This window comes from Hakea prostrata, chromosome 2 (genome assembly GCF_041222555.1).
Source record: "Hakea prostrata isolate BN-2017 chromosome 2, UWA_Hpros_2, whole genome shotgun sequence".
Classification (NCBI taxonomy): Eukaryota; Viridiplantae; Streptophyta; class Magnoliopsida; order Proteales; family Proteaceae; genus Hakea; species Hakea prostrata.
The window spans coordinates 51888160-51912217 of NC_142601.1; the positions used below are offsets into that span (position 1 = coordinate 51888160).

General features: G+C 36.2%; 1 protein-coding gene across 1 annotated transcript; it reads right to left on the bottom strand.

Moving 5' to 3' along the window:
- Positions 1 to 18982: 18982 nt before the first annotated feature.
- Positions 18983 to 22949, bottom strand: LOC149024781 (fatty acyl-CoA reductase 3-like). The gene is made up of 10 exons (XM_089142995.1): positions 22858 to 22949; positions 22629 to 22732; positions 22317 to 22519; positions 22092 to 22192; positions 21791 to 21983; positions 21307 to 21474; positions 20306 to 20387; positions 19838 to 20104; positions 19602 to 19729; positions 18983 to 19328 (listed from the first exon to the last, which is right to left on the bottom strand). Exons 1-10 carry the CDS (start codon positions 22934 to 22936, stop codon positions 19160 to 19162), a joined length of 1494 nt encoding a protein of 497 aa, XP_088999121.1. The 5' UTR covers positions 22937 to 22949; the 3' UTR covers positions 18983 to 19159.
- Between the last annotated feature and the right edge of the window lie 1109 nt (positions 22950 to 24058).

The following is a 24058-nucleotide window of genomic DNA, read 5'->3' on the forward strand; positions in this document are numbered from 1 at the left end:
TATATTATTTTATTTTCTTTGGGTAACTGCTCATATTTTTAAATGTGACGTTTTTCATAACCAATGATTGTGATCTACCCAATCTAGTGAGTGGGACAGACTGATCGATTTTACAAACATGTAGGTCCAGTTCAATTAGGCTCGTAGTTGGATAGCCATGATATCTATATCGTTATCTCTTAACTATAAGACAATAGAGGCAGAACCAAGATTCAACATGAGCAGGTGCAAAGAATGAGAATCCACCTCTCCGTTAGGGAAGTACTAATATTTTTTTACAATACATGTGTGGGTCTTTATAGGTCGATCTCATTGGGGGTTCTATCTTTGAATTATTTTATCATATTCAAACATAGACCCACATATATTCTGTGAGACTTAAACACATTAATAAAAAATAAAAATAAAAAGTAAATTAAAAGAAATACGAATAAACTAAAGCAATTTGCATAAATAAATAAAAAAACACATGATTTCAATTGTAAAAAGTTAGGTGCAGGTCAATGGTAGTTAGTTACTTTATTAATTATAGATATTTCATGCACAATAGAAAATCAAATAACAAAAAGAAAGAAAAAAAAAGATAGACAAGACTATAAAATCAATAGAAAGAACAATAATAAAAAATAAAAAAAATAAAAAAATAAAAAGAGAAAAATAGAAATAAATAAATAAATTGAGAAGATTTTTTTTTTTCAAATTTTCCTTAACGCATGTTTGTAGAAAGAGAAGAGAATAAATAGGAAGAAGAGAGGAGAGAGGAGAGTGGATAGTGGAGAGTGGAGAGAATAAATAAAGATTGATGAGTTAGTTTCTAATTAGGAATAACATTTATACCCATTATTTTATTTTTAAAACTATTCTCAATATTGGGGGTAGTGATATTTCACATGTGGGAAGAGAAAAAAACAAGAAAAATTAAGGGCCTGTTTGGTTACATGAATCTAGAGATTTCAAATCTCTGGATTCATGAATCTGAGAATTATACCCGTTTGGTTGTAAAAATCTCTAGATTCATGAAATCTACAGATTCACGTTTTTAGTGTAAAAAGGTGAGTCTGTAGATTTATGGGTAAGGGGTGAAGTCCAGAGATTTCAAAAAAGCTGTACAATTGTACATTCACAAAAATCATGTCGATCAAATAAATTTTTAGGATGAAATCACAGATTTCATTCCACAACCAAACACTTAATTTTATAAATTATAACTCCATAGATTTGAAATCTCTAGATATTTGAAATCTCCAGACTCATGTAACCAAACAGGCCCTAAAGAAACTAATCAACATTTTCAAAAAATGTGGGGCCGGGGGATGCATGGCTCCCTCCGTGGCTCCAACATAGGTCCGCCTCTAGATGCGAGATGTGAATTTTTGATCTCTTACTTACAAAATGTTTGTTTCTGCCAACTAAACCAACCTCTTTGGATAAAATAACTGAATAATTTAATATTTAATAGACAAATGTGGCACAAAAGAAGGATTACACATCATGTAAGAACCACAAATCACTCTACCACAGAGCAAAATTTAATTCTTTTGATTTTCTTTTATGTATTTTGCAAAGTTCGAAATGTCGAGTGTTGGTGGCCATCCACATCACAGAAGATGACATTTCGCCGACATTTTGCAAATGCGTGAGTGAAAATTTGACTCCCTGTTTTGGGGGGGTATTTAGGGTCATTTTGGCCTAAATTTTAGTCCGTACCCTAATTTGAGGCCAATAAATACACTAAGAGCGTTATTTTGGCCTAATAATCACCTAAACCAATATTCTTGATTGGTACATGCCCAGCTATTGGGTAAAATTGGAAGTCTACAAAACTTAGGAATGTAAACATGCAAAGAGAATACAAGTATGTAACTAGTAAAGAGAAGTACTAAAGTCTACAATTTATTATACCATTACAAGATACAATGCTACTAAAAAAGTATAGCAATGTAGGCAAGTACATAGAGTCATCTTGTTGAGTATGGTATATACTTCACATGCTATCGCCGACGAACACAGGGTCTTGCTCCTCAGTGAGCAGCTGGGAGTGTGGGGGCAGTGCCCGGAGCAGGTGGAGGTCCTACATGTATAGGTGGAGAGAGAAGCTATGGGAAGCTTTGGATAAGAAAGAGAAAATGACAAAAAAAAAAAAAAAAAAAAAAAAGAGTGAAAAATTGCCGAAAATTTGACCAACAGGTCGAAAAATCGAAGGTTAGCAATATATCGTTGAATTTGGTCGAACTCGTGTCAACCAAGGGTGTTGTGTTGCCCCCATCCAATATGGTGATAAATCACTGACATTTTGTACATTTGTACATTGGTATTTTGGCAAGCCTTGAATGGATTATAATATTTTTTTTCTTTTAAATATAAATATAGTGAATTCAGAGTAAGTTGTCAACAAAATATTATTCTAAAGAATTTTTTATGGCGCCTAAAATTCTTGACTGTCCACTTAAGGTGGAAAATTTTCAAACTGCAACCCATAGACCAATGTTAACTGTGAAAGTGCAATGACCATTTTTCCCATGGGGTGAAGGAAATGTAAGTTAGTATTTTACAAAACCCACTTAATTTTTTTCAAATTTACAAAAAGACTCACTGGTTCACTCGGTTCACCACCCCTTGCCCATGACGAACGCTGGTAACCACCCCCCCTTTCCTTGCTGGAAAAAAGGGACAAAGTGAACCATAGATAACATAAGCGATGGATGATACAAATACATACGCTTTCTCGGGAGTGATTTCGATGATGATGGTATATAAGCTTGTCCACTCCCTAGAGAAAGAGAGGTCTAGGTACATCTTGCATCTGCATACAGATCAATCTGTTTTAACCCAAAAACAGAAGACACTTGAGAAATTAATTAGTTCAAATAAAAACCCTATTTTCAAACAAAATAAAATAAAATAAAACCCTATTTCATTGGAGAAAAGAAAAGAAAGACAATGAACCCAGAACCCCTCCATATGTGCATGTGAGGGGATTTCATACCCTCCCACAGCTGCTGCTGTAATTGCAGCTGGAACCGCAACTGGACTTTCCACCGCAACAAGACATTCTGTTAGCTAAGGGAAAGGAAAATGATGAAGAAATGTAATACCAAGGGAATCCGGGAGGTCTTTCTTTTTCCGGCAAGAGAGGGGGTGGTGGTTGTTTGCAATGGTTGCTGGCAGGGGAGGGATGGTGAATCGAGTGAAACAGGGAGTTTTGTTCTTGTAAATTTGAAAAAAACTCAAGTAAGGTTTTGTAAAATACTAATTTATATTTCCCTTTACCCTGGACAAAATGGTTATTTCACTTTAAAAATTAATAGAAAAATTAACCATGGGTAATTTGAAATTTTGAAAAAAGTAAACTATGACCATTTGGAACTTTTTCCACTTAAGTAGATAATCTAGAATTTAGGCCCAACTTAGTTGGTGCCGTGAAAAAAAAAATTTCTATTATAAATCATAGCCTAGAGTATATTTGGTTACAATGGAAATGTAAAAAAGGAAAGGGAAAGAAGAGAAGAGAAACGCAAGAAATTCTTTTTCCCCTTTCTTTCGTTTGGTTACAAGTGAAGTGATGTGAAATTAATTTAACCAAGCTGTTTAGTTGACCGTAAAATTAATATGAAATTAGTTTAAATTTAAAAAAGGAAGAAAAAAAAAAAAAATCTACAATCAGTCCTTTTTTCTTCATCCGGATCAAGTTAAAGAGTAAACTCATATATCTAACGTACGTCAATCAATTTAAGTATTAAATAGGCACCGGGTGATATCGTTCAATTCAGAAAAACAACTATCAAATCTATTAAATCCCATCGCTAGCTTGAATAGCTAAAGAGTAGAGTTCGAGGAAGTAGGAACACAGTTATGTATATCAGTATCTCTATCAACTGAGTACATTTAATCATTTTTTTTCTTATTTGATTTTTCTGGTGCATGAGATTGACAAATGAAGTCATAAGAAACATACACTCTTATGAAGAGCAAGAAAGACACGTAAAGCTTTGTTAACCTTTAGCTGGAATGGTTCCGCGGGTCCATGATGAGCTATCTAAAAGTTGTGAGAACAGTGACCAGAAAACCAAGTTAATGACCTGACATGTATCAGATAGGTACATGAATCCGTTGAAGCTGCATGTCCATGCTCTTCAATGTGAGTCGGGATCACCTTTTGTGGTATGTGCATAGTGTTATTCTTCTCCTTTTTCAACACATATTAATAGGGATGAGACCTACTTGTGAGTGCTAATAAAAGAAACGGATGTGAGAATTTCGTTGGATCTTATGTGAATTACATCTTTATTATATGGTTGAAAAGCATTAGGAGAGCACACACCTCTTTCTTAACAAAGAGATGACTACTAGACTCCATGAATGCTTCTAGCAATCCATGGATGCTTAGAGAAGTACTAATAGCAACATTCTTGAAGCAAATTGAATTTTGCTAGGTTCTAAGGGATGATCCAACTTGATAGATGAACTCACCATATTGATTTGCAAGAACTACCATGGCTACAATCGTCGAATTCACAACCACGTCCCTTGGTATCAGTTTCGTCATTAATTCGAAGTTAATATTATAAGTGGAGGCAACGTTTACAGCATGATTGGGATTAAAAATAGAACCCAATATTAACACAAAAAGTATAAATATGTGTTTGGAAGTGTTGACAACTTATTTGAGAACTTAGTCTGAGAGATTGATGTCCTAGAGACTGCTCCATCCCTACCCTGACTAGTTTGTAATCAACTACAAAAAGTCCATAGTCTCTTGGGTATTGGGTGCGGAAGAATCCTTTTGGTTTCAAAAAATCAAGAAGCAAATACATTTTGTGTGACACCCATCCCAAATCTAGCTCGAAGACCCGATCTGTTTTGGGTGAAGTAGGGTTTGTTTAATGTTGACTTTGAAGTTTGACCGTGATTTCAGTTTTACTATCTTTGAAAATCTTAGGAAGCCATGTCAGACATTTCCCTTAGAGTTGATCCAATGTTCCAAAATGAAGGAAGATGTCCTTGTGGGACATCTCAGTAGAAGATATGGTGTTTGACCTAAAACCAATGGATATTGATGATGGTGTTTCCTTATGGAAACCTTACTTGATTTGGTGTTGAACTATTTATTTGTGAAAAAGAACTTGGTTGATGGACCTAAAGCTTAGTTGGACCTGGTTTGAAGACTTACCTCCATACTAGGTAAGTAGTATGATGTGTTGAAAGAAGCCCATCCAAAAATATTGAAGTTAGGCCCATTAAACCCCTATTTCTGAATAAATTGTCTGTAAATATCTGTTTTGAAGATTTTCAAAAGCTTTATTTCCTTTAATTTCGTGGTAAACTATTCCCACCATGTTTCTAAACCTCTTGATAGCATGGGATCGACCTTTGAACTTCCTGTTGGGCAACCAATCAACCACCGGGGGCAGTTTGGTCAGTTTGGTGAAATCCTAGTAACTCTTGAACTCTTTGTGCTATTTAAAAGGGGGAACTCCATGTTTTTCACTCTCATTCTGTTTCTAAGCCTTGGGAGAACGTGGGAAGATCCCTAGAACCTCTCCTTCGAAGCCAAGGAAGATCCTCAAGCATCTGTCTGATTTCTTTATCGGTTTCTCTTCTAAAAGGTTTGTATTCAATTCGTTTCTTCTTTAATTCATTCTTTCTTCTCTACTTCTGATATTCTGATCATGAGAGGGGTATTACACTACTGTAATGACCTCTTCTCTAATTCTTTTAGCCCTAGAGTGAATCCCCCCAATTCACTCTATGATCTTGAAGCCATATGGCGATGATTCTTGAATTTGATTCCACCAAAGCTCTTAATGATACTTTCCCTAATTTTCTACCTATCTTTATAATTGTGGGGAAGGTCTCATATTATTACCATGACCTTCCCTTGTGTCCTCATGATTGAGGAGTTAATCCCTGATATTCCTTGGACCATTGAAAACCAGAAGGGAGAGATTTTGAGGGGAAATTCTTGGGTAACTTTCATGAGAGGGTAACCAATTGGCAACCCTTTTATTTTCTATTAATTCATTGGACCCTCCCCAAAACCTTTCTTGATTGTAAATTCTTTGTCCTAAGGGTGAATCTTTATTCTCCTTAGTCTTTTCGTGGGATACACGGATTCTTGTTAGTAATCCCTAATTGTATTATTTGAATTTCTTTCCCTTCAATTTAATTGAGAACCTTATTTTCTCTCATTAGTAGACCCTTCCTAATTCCATTCTTTATTTTGAAATACTAATGAGATTTCCTTTATCTATCTTGGGTTGTTTTTGTGAGAATTAATTATGGGTAACTCTCATGGGAGGTAACCAACTCTTATGAGAGGTAACCATATCTGAAACCCTAATGTTCTTTTATCTGTTGGAAACTTCCCAACACTTTTTTAGATTGTGCTTTCTTTGTTTCTCTTTCCCTTGGGGATATTTGTGTTAACCTAAACTTGATCATCTATATTTTCTTGTTTTATTGGCTATCAATTTACTTCCCTTCATCCGGTGCTCTCAACCTTTTCATTGGTAGCCAAAAAAGGGTGAAATCCTAACCTCTTGGATCAAACCAAGAACCCTTAGTTTGATCTTGTTAACAGCCAATCAATGTGTTTTCTTTACTAAAATTGTAACCTATCATTCTCTAATTCTTTATCCTTGATCACACTATATTTTCTTCATGATCCATGTTTAACCTAATTAGGATTTCTAATTATTCTTTCTTTGTTCTTGTTCTTGTTTGAGATCAGGAAAAAAGATGATGCATCCTTGCAACCATCTATTCCATGATCTCATTCTATTCTTTGAGATCTATGATCATCATCATCATCTTAACCCTAGCTAATAGATTCTTGAAACCTTAACCCTAACCTTTGAATGATCTTTCTGGAACCTTTTGTAACCTTCCATGTGAGGGAAACCTCATGGGTAATGTTTCTATTAACCTAAACTAGATTTCCTATGATTTTTTGTTATTTTCTTGATAACAATCATTCCCTCTCTTTCCGTGATCATAGCCTTTCCATGAGAGCCATATGTTATATTTGATGAAATCCTAACCCCTTTGTTACAAACCTATTATGATTGCTTTTCGGTCTAAGATCTTCCCCATGTCTTCATTTGGGTTAGGTTGTACTTGGTCATCAACCCCATGAGCAAAGCACCCTTGTATAGCAATATACATGGGGGCGGTTGCTAGTGGCGGTCGATTGAACCAAGCGACAGACTGGAGCGACCGCCCGGTTCTGTTTTCTGGGTTTTGCCCTATTTTGCCCCTTGTTCGTTATAAATAACATCCCTCGCCCTATTAACGCATTATTATGTTCGGGATTGCTATTTTGGGCGATTAGGCGGCTGTGGAAAAGTGCGGGATTCAGGTCTGAAGTGTTGTTAATGATATGAAACCTTTTCTCTTCTATTCTTGGTGATTCTGATTAAGGTAATGAATCTTCATCTGCAATTCTCTTCTTTTTAACCTCTAATTGATATGAACCCATTCCCTTTTTGTTAGTGGTTACCCAATTGATTTGTTGTACTCCCTTTCCAATGTTCTTGATGAGATCATGTCCAGAAACAAATCCCTGCATTTGTTAATGGATAGATCCAGTCAAGGGGAGAGTTTCTGGGTAATCCATTTATGGTATTTGTTAGGTTTCTTATCACCTAGTGTCTCTTGGAGTGTTAGATTCGAGACTTTGGCCATGATCACTCGAAATCCGGATTGAAAACGGATGATCAGAAGCCTAAGTTTCGGATCTGAAACTCTCTGTTTTTGGGGCGGTCACTAGTGGCGGTCGCTCAACCTAAGCGACCGGCCGGTTTCCAGTGTCTGTGTAAATTTGATTTTGAATTTGTTTTGACTCTTGACTCTTATACATTCTTGTAACCCTATGCCTAGGTGTTCTCTGTTTCAAGTAAAAGTCTTATAATAGTTTCTGGAATTCAAGTTAGAGGAATTTTACATAATTACAGGTAAGGACATGCATTCTTATTTATATGCAATTACATATACATGATGCTTCTGTTGTTCTATTTACTATTCTTTGATCATGTAACTTGCTGTAATTGTATAAAGCATGTTAATCTTATTGTATACTTGCTGTTTGTGGTGTTCTTTAATGTACTTCATCTTTTATGATATTGCACAACTGTTCATGGTATGATAAAGATTGATGTAGTGTAGTTGTGATGGAAGGGGTATTCCATTGGGATATCTTGGCTGGAGATATCAGAGGGCTGTGGTATGGGATACATGCTCACTGATGCCTCTAGCACTATCATGATTACTGGATGACATACCTAGAGAGTCTAGATTGCATGGCTAGGTACCCCACATGCTATTACCCTTTCGGTAGGGGAATTGAAGCCGGGTGACCCGTGACAATGGTGACGTGACTATGTTTCATCCAACAGCGGTAACCAGTCCGTGCGGAGACTCAGTGGTCCACTATTGGTCATGTAATGGTAGGGTTGCATATGTTAGGGTTGGGCTCATGGATGTCCAAGGAGCGGACCGGGTGTCGCGAGGAGTCATGAGAGCATCCTCCCCAATAATATGTGGATGACCATAGGGTTAAGGAGTGGAGTCCAATAGCGGTAGCCAGTCTGTGAGGGTTCTCACTCCTAGGTTGCGAAGGATACTGAACCGAGTTGGTTGGTGCCATAGGGCAAGTATCTGGACTCCATATAGTATGTTACCATTATGACTTGCATTGGATTAGAAACCCCGACATGCGCCAGTACTCATTGCCAATGGTCGTGGTGAGAGAGTGTTGACTTAACCCCCAGCCATGGTTTGAGAGTCAGGTGTGGACTTACCCCTTTGCCCAGGATCCCTACGAGAGGTAACCAGTCCTTCTTTGGATCAGAGTGATGAGACTTACCCAAAGGAGGGCTGGTGTATATCTTAAAGCATGTCAGCTATTAGAGACTTGCATAGTTAGATCTTAGTAGCATTCATATTTCTGCATACCATCCATATCATTTTCATCTGTGCATTCGTGGATTGTATTGACATATATATGAGAATTGCTTGTTCCTTACTGAGTTCGTTGGAACTCATTCCTTTCATTGTATATATTATATAAACTGTACAGATGGTTGCACAATGTCGGGAGTTGGAGATGATTTGTATGAAAGAACCTTCTCGTATGAAGCTGATGTTGACACAGACAGTGATACATGAACTTGCAGAGCATGAGGCCTTCTGAAGATGCTTGTGTGCACCTTTAGCACCCATTGATGGCCGACAAAGGCAGATTACCAGGATTTTGATGATCATATGGAGAAAGCTTGGAGGACATCTTTACTTGTTAATTTAGATAGCCCGTTTTTAGATTTACAAAAGAAAACCTGAGAGAAGATTATTTAGTCATTTATTTTGCTTCCGCTGAACTCGATATTACTTTTGATTCTTGATTTTCCCTCTTTCGTTCGTTCTTGATATTTATTGGAGTATTTGGACTCCTGTAACCTTTTTATTAATTATAGCACTATTCTTGCTCTTGATTATCTGTATTTGTATTTATTATTGTTGATAGACTAAAACCATGGATCCTGTGACGGTTTGCACCCACGGGTTGTCGGGCGGTTAACCTGGGCCTGGCGGGTGGGGTGTGACATTTTGGGTGGGGATAGAAACACTATATTCTACCTCCTCTTTGCTAAGATCCTTCATCATAAAAGAAAAATAGAATCTATTGTACATTAGGGATCTTGTGTTTTTGACCCAAGAGATATTGCATAAGCCTTTGCTAATCAGATGGCCAAAACTCTATACCTCAGCCAAACCCTTAGACCCTACCGGCTCTAGAACTCTATAGATAGCTCCAATTGAACACATGAACACATTTCGCTAAGCATGAACTAAGAGAACAACTATTCCTATAAATGTCTCCCAAGTTGTATTCCAACCAGATGATTCCATCTCTCGCTTTGACTGTGTCCTGAATCCTCAAAATAAGTCACTTAAATCTTAACTTATAGGTTGACTTAGAAGTTACTCTCGGATGTGACAAGTTAGGAAATAAACTTTGAGAAAAGTGGGGGACTCTTCATCTAGAACGTTGGCAAAGGAACCATAAGTCAAATAAGCTCGATACTTAGGGTATCAGAGATGAAGAGAAACAAAGTCTAATTGGGCTAAACCTATTATGTGGAAGAGCCAAGGCAAAAATTCTTCAATTTGTCCTGGATAGAATGACAAAGAAACTAACAGTTTGGAAAGCATCGAATCCCTCCTTTCTTGGAAGAGGGGTCCTCATGCAAGCAACAATCTAATCCATGGTCCTATACCAAATGCAACGCTTCCAATTACCAAAAGGGTATTTGCAGGAAAATGGACTCAATATGCCAAAGATTTCGAAACCGAGTTCCTCGCCAAAGCAATCAGTTAACTCTAATATCCTAGGATGCCAACCTATTCAGCTGGGAGGCCCAATATTCACGAAAATGGAGGACTACAACACTGCACTGCTCCTCAAACAAGGTGCTAAAGGCAAAATAATACAATGGTCCAATACCATCCAATCCAATAGTGCTAACCAAAAAAGGATCATGGATATGGAATAGCATCACAAGTATCCTTCCACTACTCAAGACAATGGTAAGGAAAAAAAATAGGAGATGGCAAGGAAGCTTCCTTTTGGTTTGATCCCTAGATCCCTCTTAATTCACAACAAATAGTGAGGGAACTTGACTTCTCCTTCTGGAAAAGGCAGATCGACTACAATGGAAAAAGTTGCACATGACTTTGAACCTAACTTCTGGTCTTATCTAATCTCATCACAGACTCATTCCCACTCAATTCAATTACCCATATGCATATCCAATCAACTTAACTCCTGGTCTTCTCTAATCTCATCACAGACTCATTCCCACTCAATTCAATTACCCATATGCATATCCAATCAACTCATTCCCACTCAATTCAATTACCCATATGCATATCCAATCAACCTAATTCCATGTCTTCTCTAATCTCAAAATCAGGTGAATTTTTGGCTAAATTGGCAGGTCGTACAATTTTGAGAGAGAAATCTCCGATACACGAAATGCTCTCTCAAAATGATGGAAGTTTTTTTTTGGAAATTACTCTTCTCCATCCTCAATTTAAATCTTTTTTTTTTTTTTGGGGCCTCTTGAATGTAGGAATACCATTCAATGCTATTCTTGCTCAATGGACCGACACTCCTTCTAACTATGCATTATACAACAATAGTATGGAGACGGCATCATGGCATACTTACATTTTGTACGAATGGACGAAAAGAATCTTGACAGCAAGACCTTTAGGATTGACGACAAAGAATCTAAGTCAAAGCTTCATCCTAGACCTTTGCACACACCTCCTCTCAGATAGCCATATGGAAAACCAAGCAATTATATGGGTTATTAATTTCGGTCTCTATAATTACATGCTACTTTGTGTTGGAAAAAAGAAATGCCAAAATTTTTGCTTGTCAACAACCAAATAGGGTGCTGATGAGAATTAACAAATGGACAGTACATCTAAAGTTATAAACTAGATTACAGGGAGAAATGGAAAATGAGGAAAAAGAAATAGCCATGACCTCTCAAGTTAACCCCTATTTTGCTAGAGGAAGTAACTTTAACAACAAATATGTATTGTTGCCACTTTAAACACCCCACACTCATGGAATGGTTTACTAAGGTTACGCATCAGAATCCTCCTTTAATCCTAATATGAAGACTATAAGGCTAACACAGCCATGTAACTGCATTCTGAAGTAATTCCAACTTTTTCTTTCCTATATATAAAATAATAATAAAATAAAACCCAAAAAAAATCAACAAAAAAAGTGATTATCTTTTGCCATTTGAAGGCAAACCAACCTACAGTAGCATGAACCTAATACTAAAGAATCAAAATAAGCCAAATCTGTAATTGATCCAAGCCAAAAACTGAAGTTCGAGAAGTTAAGTTTCTAATCTCTCTCATTCTCAAACAACTATCGAATTGACTATCTCCTTACTATCCAACCATGAAACAAAGGAAATAAGTTTTTCATTTGCTTTTGTTTTTGCATTTGTTCCTCCGTTTTACTTTGCTTTTCTTCTTTTCGTTGATCTTGCACCATCCCATATGAAGATGCATGCAGAGGAAGGAAACATTTGGAGAATTCTGAGACAAGAAGAAGATGACCTGTTCAAGGGTTAATCATGGAAAAAGAATGTAAAACACTGCATAAATTTGTTTAATTTTGTTAAATCAAATACCTGTTGACTAGTTTTGTAGAAGAAAACCTGAAAGTGATTAATCACGTTATTCCACCTCGATCCCCTGCCCCCATCTTTTCCAAAAAAGGAAAAAAGAAAAGAAAAGAAAGAAGAACATGTCCATTGAGATTATTGAGTCTGGCCCACTGGGTCCAGACCATTTATTCGCTTGGCTAAGGCAGCATTAGGCAGGTTCACATAGACTGGTCCTGGTTCATGATGTATGATTTCTCAAGTCTCATAGACTTGACTTTTAGGGGTTGTATTACAGTTTTTCTATTTCTTCTTCTTTTTTTTTTTTCGAGAACCAAATGGGCACCTAGGCACAGTTTATTATCTTCTTGATATCAAAACAAATCTTAAAAAAAAAAAAATAATAATAATAATAATAATAATAATCTTATTTCATTTTTTAGGGGATGGGGGGTTACAAAAACTTTCTTGTTCTTTAACCATATCCGATCTCAGCAACAAAAAACAGTGAAAAACAATGAAAATGTATAGAAACAGGAAAACTCTTTTTCACCTAATAATAAGAAAATGGAACTGAAACATTGCCATACAACCCCTTAAATCTCTATGTTCCTTTGATTAATTTTTTTCTTTCTTATATCTATTTGTGATTTCTTAGTGTTTGTTCTAACATTTATTATTTAATTTAAAAGAGTTTCCCCCCCCCCCCTGTTTTACGTAAAGATTCTATATTATTATTCCAATCAAATGGTATGAAAGTTGCTTGTGTGGAATATACACATCCCCACCTTCTTTCCCAATTTAATTATTTGATCAACTTCTCCAAGAAATACTGCAATAATTGTGAAATCCTCAAGGATCCTAGCATGAAACCTTACTTGTAGGTCCAAGAACCCATAGTGTTAGTAGAAGATAGCTGTGGGTCATCCAGATAGACCATTGGATTAGATCAAAACCCATGGTTGTGGATGGTATTGATGAAGGTTTTGACACTTTGCTGAATTTTAGAAAGAGATTTGACATGAAGCACAATGGTCAAGGAAGTTGGATTAATAGCTCACGAAAGATAGAGTTGGAGAGCCCTCAAGCCTAGTTAAGGGGCCCTAACTTGATCTACAAGGTTATACTTGTGTTGCAGACTAATCGGACCACAAAATCCCACTTCTGTGAGAAGTTAGATGTGGAAGTTGATTAGGGAGGTTGACCAAGGGGCGACCTCCCTCTGAAGCCTAAGAACAACAAAGGGCATATTGGGCTTTTTGATTTATTTACACCCTATTTAAAGGTGTTCTCCCCCTAAAACAAATTATTTTATTTGTTAGAAAGAGGAATCAGTCTTCTTTGAAGATTGAGGCGCATTTGCAGACAATTATGCCATTCAGAAGAAGTCTTCTACAGAGGGAAAGCCTGTTACGAGTAAGTGGAGAGGCTTTTTCAAAACCAGAGTTGAAGAGGCCATAGAGCGTGCCAAAGAGTTTGTGTCGGAGAAGAAGAATGTCGTGTTTCCACTACGAATCACGGTTCGCTTCCAGTTTTGTGCGATTGAAGGTAACAACTCATTCCCAATATCTGATTTATACTTTCTTATATTATTATGGGTGAAGAATATCCATGTTGAGAGAAGGATTCGATTCAAGAAACCTTGTTCTTGATTGGATCAAGCGACATGAATGATTCTCCAATCGTTGTAGTTGCTAAATGTTTCTTTCAGAAAGATTTCAAAGAAGACCCAGATTCATGATTAGATAAATCCATGTTTGTATTATGATCTAGGGTTATTGGGAATGTTGAAGCATGATTTTGGGAATGTTTCAACACCCTCGAATGACTTGGAACACGTCGGAAGCTGAAGATCGAAACTGGTGTAGTTCTCACTAAGTTGCAGTTTGTGCACTTGGGGAGTTAACCTGGCTGGAGACCCCCACAATCGACCTCCACCTTGCTGACTCAGTTTGGGTCTACTTTGAAGCCTGTTATGCCTCTAGTGTTATTTTAACTTAAACCATACATTGTCTAGGGTAATTTGAGGCGTGTTAGGATATTCGTTTGCTTTCTTAGAGATGATTACTATCATTGATTTGGTGAGGGATTCAACCTCATGCATGGACATGATACATCGTTTCGCCGAATTTTGGGTTTCAGTGGCTGGCGAACTGAAACAACCATCGAAGCGCAAAAGAATATCGGTGTTATAAAGGATAGTTCACCAAATTATCCACATTAATTATTTGGATTTTCTCTCTCCTCTCCAAATCTCCCCCAGAGCTTTTCTCTCCCAGATCTTGGCATTTTTGCCATATTTTCGTTCGATCTTTGACATAAAACATTAGGTCTCACTTCATTATTGACGGGTATAATATTGTTTGCGACAATCAAACAAGATTTCACACAGATTTGGGTGTTTTGTAGAGTTTTTCATCTGAGAGGTAACTATTGTTCTCTAAACTGTTTTTTTCTTTCAAAATGCATGCCATAATGTTGTTGGATGGGTATGAAAATATATGTTAAATATAGTAGGCTGATCTACAAACTCACAAAGTCGGAATTTTTTTTCGCTAAGTAATTGATTTATTTATTTTCGAGCTTCAAAAATTGTATTCTTCTACATTGCAAATGCTTACTTTTTGCATGATATATGTGTTATATCATTGAAAAAATATGTGGATCTCCATGGGCCAATCTACAGACTCAAGGAGTCGGAATTTTTTTTGACCCAATAAATCATTATTTTATTTTTTTAAAATTTAATTAAAATATTAATATAAAAGATAAACTATTATATAAAAAAGAGAAACAATTAGGAACAAATAAGGAAAATGATTTTGAAAATTAGAGAAAATTATGGAATAGCTATATAATTATTTTCAAGTATTGCACATGTGGTTTCATTGTCGGTTTTGATATGATAGCCTTTCCTTTTGCCAAAAAAAATTTAAATATTCATTTTGTATAAAATATTATTTTGGTATAGTTTAATTGTTTATGCAGTTATTTTCAATGCAACAGTTATCATTTCTAGTAGCGGGAGAGGAGCAGGTTCATATGGAGTATAGCAGGGCTAGGACAGAGACAACCACAACCACTAGGACAGCCATAGGGAGATGCAGTGTGGGGGGATGGTTGATCCTGCATGGCAGTATTGTGTTGCTATTGATGGCAACAAGATAAACAAAAAAAAAATGCAACTTCTGTGGTAAAGAGTTGAACTCATGTGGCATAAGCAAGTTTATGGCTCACATCACTGGCAGTTCAAAGGATGTGGCCATGTGCACTGAGGTGAATGCTGATATAGTGAAGGCAATTAGAGAGCTGGAGAAAGAAAAGGGGAAGAAGAAATAGGAGAAGAGGAGGGTGAATGATGCATTGGACAAGGCGGTGTGGTCACCATCATCTTATAGAGTTGATTCAAATTATGATCAGGATGTTGATCCCGTTGATATCAGAGAGCAGGAGGAGAGGAACATCAGACGGGTGATGGCTGAGAGCAGGGAGATGCAGTACCAGGAGTAGGAGAGGGCCAGAGCTAGATTTACAGGAGCTGGTCCCTCTAGGGCTATAGGGGCTGGATCATCTGGATCAGGGGCTGCAACATTTAGATCTAGGGACAGGGGTGGTATACGTGGTATGTTCAGCTGATCACAGAGTTAGAGGCCGGCAGATCTACGGGGACTACGTGACTATCCACAAAGGAGGATCCTATCCTAGAGCAGGATCCTGATATTTTTCAGAAGGAAGGGGGCCAAGAAGCCCAAGATTATAGGTGCATGGAAAGGGATGGCTAAGAGAGTAAAGAAGACTGTGTCGAAGTGGATGTACTATAGTTCGATTCCAGCAAATACAACATAGGGTCCTTATTACAGGAATATGATTGACACTATTGTAGAGGCAGGTCCTGGATATGCTAGTCCCACCGCTAAAGAGGTGATGACCACCTTACTGATTGAGGAGAAGTAGGAGCTGCAGTAGTACGTCAGTGGTTTTAGACAGATGTGGGGGTCATATGGATGTACCATTATGTGTGATGGATGGACCGGTCCGACAAGAAAGTCTATCATCAACTTTATGATGTATTGTGATAGGAGAACCAATTTTTTTAAAATTTGTGGATGCTACTGGGCAAACAAAAGACCACAGGTATATACTTGGACTCCTGCAGGATGTTATTGAAGGATTATTGATTACACTTACATTTTATGTTTTCAATATTTTGCATTGTAAGCACTAGATTTTGGTTGTTCTCAAGTGCTGTATTCCAGGATTTCTATTTTATATGTGTACATAGTCTTTAATTCTTGTTAGTATATTTTGATGGAAAAAGTTTGATATCGGGGACATTTGGAATTAGAGCATGATAGCAGAAATGATGCGTTTTATGAAATCATTCTGATCCTATAACTCTGGCTTTTTAATCATTGGGTCAACATGAATTTAAGTTGTCGTAGTTGTTACTTCGTATTATCTCATTTTGGAGTACGGATTTTGCTTTTAAATTCTTCTATCACTTTGTTATTGACAGGATACTGGGGTCTTTATCTTATTGTGTCCAATTGGGGAACTACCTATTCTTTGGAAATAATTCCACGTCTATGAAGAAAAGTCAATGGACAAGGAATAGAGTCTGGATTCTTAATCTCTTGTTTTGGTATATCTTCTGTTGCAACATAGTTTTCATTTCAACTTTTTGCTTTACAAAATTATCTGAAATTATCGAGGTTGATTCCTTACCCTTTGGTTTGCAATGCATGTTCAGGTTTCTGACTATACTTCTGGACAAGCATGTTGAGAAAGTTTCTCGTAGGATGGTTAAGAGTTGTTTGTTTAATGCGTCATCCTTGTTTGTCTCTAGTAACTACGTGCTAATTTTTTTAGTTATGGATATTTTGGCTAATCCTGGCATTGAACTTATGGTGTAGTGTAACTTGGCATATGTAATGTTTGTATTGGCAGTGAACTTTCAGGCAATTCCCAATTTCAGTGTCAAAGTAAAGTATTAACAGAAATTCATTGATTTATTTTTGGTTAGAAGAGAGGTCCATTACACATTATAATTGTCTATGAAACCAAAAGTAGAATGTGTTCTTAGAATGGGAATTTTAGAATTGATTGTTTGTAATTGATTACAGTTTTAATGGCCATTGCACATTAATATTCATTGGATTGTCTTCCCTTATCTGTGTGGGAAAGGATGAGTTATTTACTTGCACTTGAATTGTATTTCCCATTCAAAGAAAGCAATGAGATTAAACTGGATTTATGAGATTATCACTGAATCCAGTTTGAATCCAATATCATTTACTCCCTACTGGAAAAGTAGTGTGGAATTATAATGTTGAATGGATGCATTGTGTTTAAGCTGATTTCATGGAACTTGCTGCATGCAGTATAATGATGTAAGGTTATACTGAAAAAAAGAATGTTTGAACCAAAGAACACATTAATGGCTTGGTTGCTACTCGTATGTAATGTAATAGTGCACTGATAAATAAGTTGAAGACTCATTTGTTTATTATGAGAGTTGTTCAATGTTTACATTTTTAAAGGAATATTCAGATAATCTAAAGAAACAAATCTCAACATTGTGATTATTTAAGTTGACTAAATTTATGAGATACTTGACTAAATTTATGTGGTAACCTACGCATTATCTTTTAAGAAAGTTCTTTCTAACAAAGTTAAATTTGTACTGCTAATGCAAATATGCAATTACTTAATTTTGCAGGTTTTAGGAATTCTGATGCTTTCAGATTTCATCGGTGGACAAAAGACATCAGTGCTTGAAGGAGCATTCAACCTGAATCTACTGGCATTATTTCTACTGGTGATTTTAGAGTCCGCTTTTTTCTTTAGCCTGTTTAAAGAAAATTGATTTCACTACTTTTGAGGAAAACCATTTTGGTGATGAATTTCTTTCTGCAGGCCAATGTCCTTACTGGGTTGATAAACTTGTATGTGGATACCATCTCGGCTTCTTGGTTCACAGCATTAATCATCTTGCTCAGCTATGGCCTTGTTTTGTCTTTTCTCACAGGATTTGCCGAATTTTCTGGCATTAGGTTGAAATTTTGGTAACCTGGTTTCTGTAAGTTGGTTTCTAGTATTAATTTAACATCGTGATTGAAGCCTAAATCATGTGCATTTATAGTTTAATTCAAGGGAGTGAATTGAATTGAATCCAGTTGCTTCACACTAAAAGGATTGTGTACAAACAATAGCTGCACATAGGCAGGCAACCCTTTTCACGCTATTGTATATATATATATTCCCTTGAATTGGTTCAACCGTATGAGTTGAATGTACCATCAATGGGTTGGCTCATTTGGCACAGACTAACACATCTTAGTACGAGGTCGAGAGTACTCTCCCCTAGAGAGGGATAAAAGAAGAAGAAAATTTGAGGTTGGTTTTTTACTTGGTTCTATATGAGGGTCTATATTGCAACTTGAATTCTCATCCTTTTTTATATCAAAGATTTATATGTTAGATATTAATTCAAATTATCTGCAGCCATGGATGTGTTGCCCATTCTTTAGCCGACCAAAGAAGGCTTGCGGAATGTTGGCCAGGTAATCTCAGAAGGTTAAATGATTAAATTTTCTAATTTGAATTGAAACTTTGGTTTAATTTCACACCCTTGTGGCTACTAACAATGTGAATCCAATAGTGTGATCCGGTAATCATGTTAGCAAGGCTGGTTTCCCTTTGGTTGTGAATGATATAGGATGTATACGTCAATGAAATTATGTATACAAACACAGTTTGATACCTTATGGCATGTCAACAGAAAATCCCATTAAGATACTAACTGTATGAGCCAAATCCAAAATTTGGATATTTATTATAGATATCGTTTTATGTCATTTATTCTTCATCACGCAAAGATAGAATACGTCTAGTGCTGTCTTGAAAGCAACTAGTAATACCAATATTAATTAATATTAAACATATCATTCTTTAACCAAGAAATCAATCTATGGTTTCGTACTCTTTGTAGTAAGAGTGCTTCTTATGAGCCCAGGCAGGTGAATGTTCATCATATAATCATCCCAGTCAACACCTTTTGGATCGAAACATAACAAATGTTTCCCCTCACCATTTTGCATTGCCTTTCGCAACTTCTCTGCGTTTGAGTCATCAAAGCTGTATATACGAAGAAAATTAATTACAGAGTGAGTAGAATCACAAAACAAAATTAAAAAAAAATAAAACAAGGGAAGTATAACATTTTAAAGTCGTGTGCCAAGTGCCAACATGCTGGGTACACAACCATAACATGTTTTCTCCCATTAAACAAACTCATATATACTCGTTTTGTCATTAATTTTCTTATCGAAAAGATATAACTATTTTCTTTGCTCCCACTTTATTTACTATGCAAAATCAAATTGACAGCCAGAGAGAGAAAAAACATACATTCCTTTGAAGAACAAGTAAGGCTCATAAAGCTTCACCAACCGCATTGTAGAGCTTAACTTCTTATTGAGATGGCTATATTTGCTTTGGAGAGCTTGACAAGTTGCAATATTCAGAAGCCAGAAAACCTGGAAGATAATTATAGAATTGGAAACATTAAAATTGATGTAAATAAGTCTTAGACTCATTATTATTGAAAAAAAAAAAAGAAAAAAAGTAAAAATGAATAAATCGACCTTCAATGGTAGCCTAAAACGGATAGCTATGTATTTGTGGAAGCTGTCCATGCTCTTCAGTAATAAACCTTTGCCAACTTTGATAGGCTTTCCATCATCGTCAGTGCATGGATGCTTAGAGAAGTAGTGATAGAAATACTTGGGAAGCAAGCTTAATTTTGCTGGGTTTCTTAGGGATGACCCTACTTGGTAGATGAATTCACCACGCTGATTTGCATGAGCTATCATGGCCACAATCATCGCATTCACAACCATGTCCCCTGGGATCTGCTTCATCATCAACTCAAACTTGATGAAAAAAAAAAAAAAAAAATAATAATAATAATAATAATAATAATAATAATAATAATAATAATAATAATAATAATAATAATAATAATAATAATAATAATACATATTTATACAGGAAACAACTTAGGAATGTATTAATGGTCAATGAAAAGAGTAGGAAAAAAGAGCTCACACTACCATATCAAGGACCGTCTCTGGATTGCCAGCAAAGAATGTTATTTTCCCCTTACCATAACCAATAGCGATGGCATCAATGGTTCTGTCATTAACATTGAAGTCGATAATGAGTAAAACAAAAATTTTCAAGTGGGATAATAATGACTCAATATTAAAACAAATTTAATGCAATAATCAACATTTAAATTTTTTATTATCAAGAAATTAAAATTGCTCTGAATTTGGTTGTATTGATTTGAAAACTTGATTTTACCCGCACAAAAATAAATTTGACTATTTGATTATATATTAATGTATCACAGTTGGAAGGGGGTGGAGGGAATGGATGGTTTATGACTCAGTCAAGAAACTCAGTGATTTCGACTTGCAAACCTACTGATGTTAAATAAGAGAAGAAAAAAACAAGAATATATATAAAAGAATCACATATTTTTAAGTTTAGGTTATGGACAAGAGAAGGGGAATGAATTTCTTATAGTTTATTAGCATGGAGTTATTATTTTAGAATACGATTTAACTTATCAAGTATCATGATTCATGTTAAATTACTCACTTAAATAAGACTCGGATGGTTTATGACTAAATTGAGTCTTTTTTTTCATCTAGACCTAGTTTACAAAACTCTTAATTAGGTTTTTAAAATTTTGACTTGAGTTGGACAACTCGGACCGATCAGTTCATGAAAATAAATTCGATACATTTATTTCATTGAAAACTTAGAGAACAATAAGAGTGATAGAAAGCAAGGCAAAACAACGCATAATTGGATTAGAAAAGCGGGAGAGGTGGTATGAAATCATAAAAAATAGAAAGATAATGTTGTACTGGTATGAAATCATAAAAAATAGAAAGGTAATGTTGTACTTTTAAGGTGAAGTATCTATTCTGTTAACATAAAACTTAAAATTCAAATTAAACAACTTTCACAATAGAAATGATCAATAAATTGAAATAGAAATTATATCAAATAAAACCTAAACTATCATAAAAATTTAAATTACCTCAATCCTTCAATCCAACCGGGAAATGGTTCTTTGCATGTGCTTGTTATGATGGTTGGACGAAAAATAATAAGCGGTAGATTCTTCTCTCTAAATTGTTCTCCAAGGAGCATCTCTCCTATAGCTTTTGTAAAACTATAAGTATTTGCCCAACCATAATGTCTTGCTCTTTGTCAAAATAAAGTAAAGAAGGATAAAACAGAAAAAATTGTGAGACAAAATCATCTGATTATCATCAACATTAAACAAGGAGATAGCTTCAAAACAGAAACCAAAATAAATTGAAGGGTGAAACGATGTCCTAAGAACAATGATCTGTGGGAAGAAAAGAAGAAAAAAAATCTCACTAATGAGATACATCGATCGAAAACATGTTCCGAACACTTTTTTTCATTAAACATGTTATTTTTATTTTTATTAGTGAGGTTGTCATCTTGATCATTTAATGTGATGTGAGCCCTAAGCATATTGATTTGGTTCAAACCTGTTTAGTCCCAATTCTTTCATGGCATTTGTCTCAGTTTTTGGGTAAGCCCCTGAAGCCCGGAGTTGTTTTAATTTCTCCTCCGCTAGTTTGAGCTCTTGTTGGATGTCCAACCCAGGGATCTTGTTCAGTGATTCACCCATCCTGAACGGTTTCTCCAGTATGATTCCTGCTTGTTCTCCTGCCACATAACCTGCAGGCAAGAACCCAAACATCTCCATAAATTAATTAAAGACACTTAAAACTAAAATTTCGTTAGCTAGCTGATTAAACAAACAGATTCATTGCTAGCTATTCTAACCTGTAGATGTATGGAAAAGCATCTGTAGCTTGATACATCTCTTTGCAAAGCTGAGAACATGCTTAGCTCCCATGGAATTCACATTCAAAGCCACGTCGTATCTACACATGCATGCATAGCAGTAGGAACTAATTTACAGGTCGCGAAGAGCTCTTAAGGCTACAATAACTCAATTACTAGATCTCTTAGATGTCAGTTAATAAATCTGAACAGGAAAGTACGTACCTCTCGTCGAATCTGGTTGTCGCAGCCATGTTAACAACGATGTCGATCTCTCTCCACATCTCTTCCCTTAAATCTGAAGCTTCTATACCTAAGTGTTCGAAAGCGACGTCGCCGGCAACCGCAATAACCTTCTTCGAGATGAAGGAATCGAACCCAGAACCATGTTCCTCTCTCAGAACCCTAAAGAGTTCCTTGCTTATGACCTGAAAAGTTAGTATTATTATTCAAACAGTTAAGGAGAGAAGAGTAATAATGGGCCTTTATGGCATGGCAGCACACATTGAACATTAATTATGATCGATGAAGTAATACCTCCCCATGCAGTCTCTGTTCAGCCAATTCTGCATCTGCGGCTCGTAATAGAAGATAAAGCCTCTTGACGTTTGGCTGCACCCTCAGCACTTTCTCTATAAAAACTGTAATTCAAGACCCATAACTCCATTAGAAACACACACACACACAACGTTTTACTCGAAAGCCAGCAAATTAAACACACACACACACACACAAACGCAGAGGGAAATGATCCCTAGCTACGTACGTTTCGCTAGAAACCCAGTAGCACCAGTGACCAAGATGGTCTTGCTCTCAAGAGACTGGACAATGCCCACTGGATCCATGTGAGAAAGCAATGAGAGAAGAGAGAGAGAAAAAGCTGCACGTACGGTTGATGGCGGAAGGATATGTGCATTTATATGTAGAAGCGGAAGAATATCTGCATTTAAATGGTTGGTGGATATTTGGGTGGTGGACGGAAGGATATTTGCATTTATACATGCAGATGCGAAAGGATACCTGCAGGCGGTGTGAAGTATATGTGCATTTATTTGCCAAGCAACACCTACAACTCTAACTCTAATCTCTATTCCCGGCCTCTAATGGCGACCTCACTCTCCAATTTGCTAAGGATCTTTTTAAGTGGAAAAATGAAGAGAAGTGTTCTTTTCATTCTCCTAACGCCTAACACAGTCCAATTGAGACGAGCAAAATCCCAAATTTTTATTTTTTAATTTTTATTTTTTATGTGGGTATAGTCTTTTACAATTAAAAGTATTTTATATATGCTTGGAAGAGTTGCCTAACAGATGAGCTGGATAAGAAAACTTGGATTGGTTTCTTAGGGATCCATGAAACTCGTGGATGCTCGAATGTTGAAGGATGGTATATTATAGGAAACTTCATGGTTGCCTGCCTCTCTATTAGTTCTGAAGCATTAAACTCAGTGAATCGGGCAATATTGGGTTAAGACGCACTCTCCACTCCTCCATCACCACCAATCAATGTCGTGAACCTCCACCTCTAGCCGCCGTGAGAATGGATGATGAGAAAAACAAGAAACAAAAGTTAGGGTTCTCAATCTTGCTTTTTCACATTACTGTCAAAGATGGACTCTTTTTTGAATTTCAATTTAACTGGGGTCTAGTTTTGCAATTTTAAAAAGTTTCTAAACTTAATAAACTGAATTGCCAAGTTTTTTTTTTTGGTAATCAATTGAATTGCCAAGTTCACCTGTCCAACAGACCGTTTGGAATATTTTTATAACAAATGTCATGAAGGTGTGCCTGATATCCGCGCAGAGCGCAAACAGAAATCCCTTTGATCCTTGGATTAAGTGTTTTATAGTTTATTATCCATGATAGTGTCATATGCTGAATAAAATAATTCAATTGTCACTCATGGGTCGAAATTTAGGTTTAAAGATAAATTTAAGTGACTATTAAACACGTTTTAAACGATGTCCA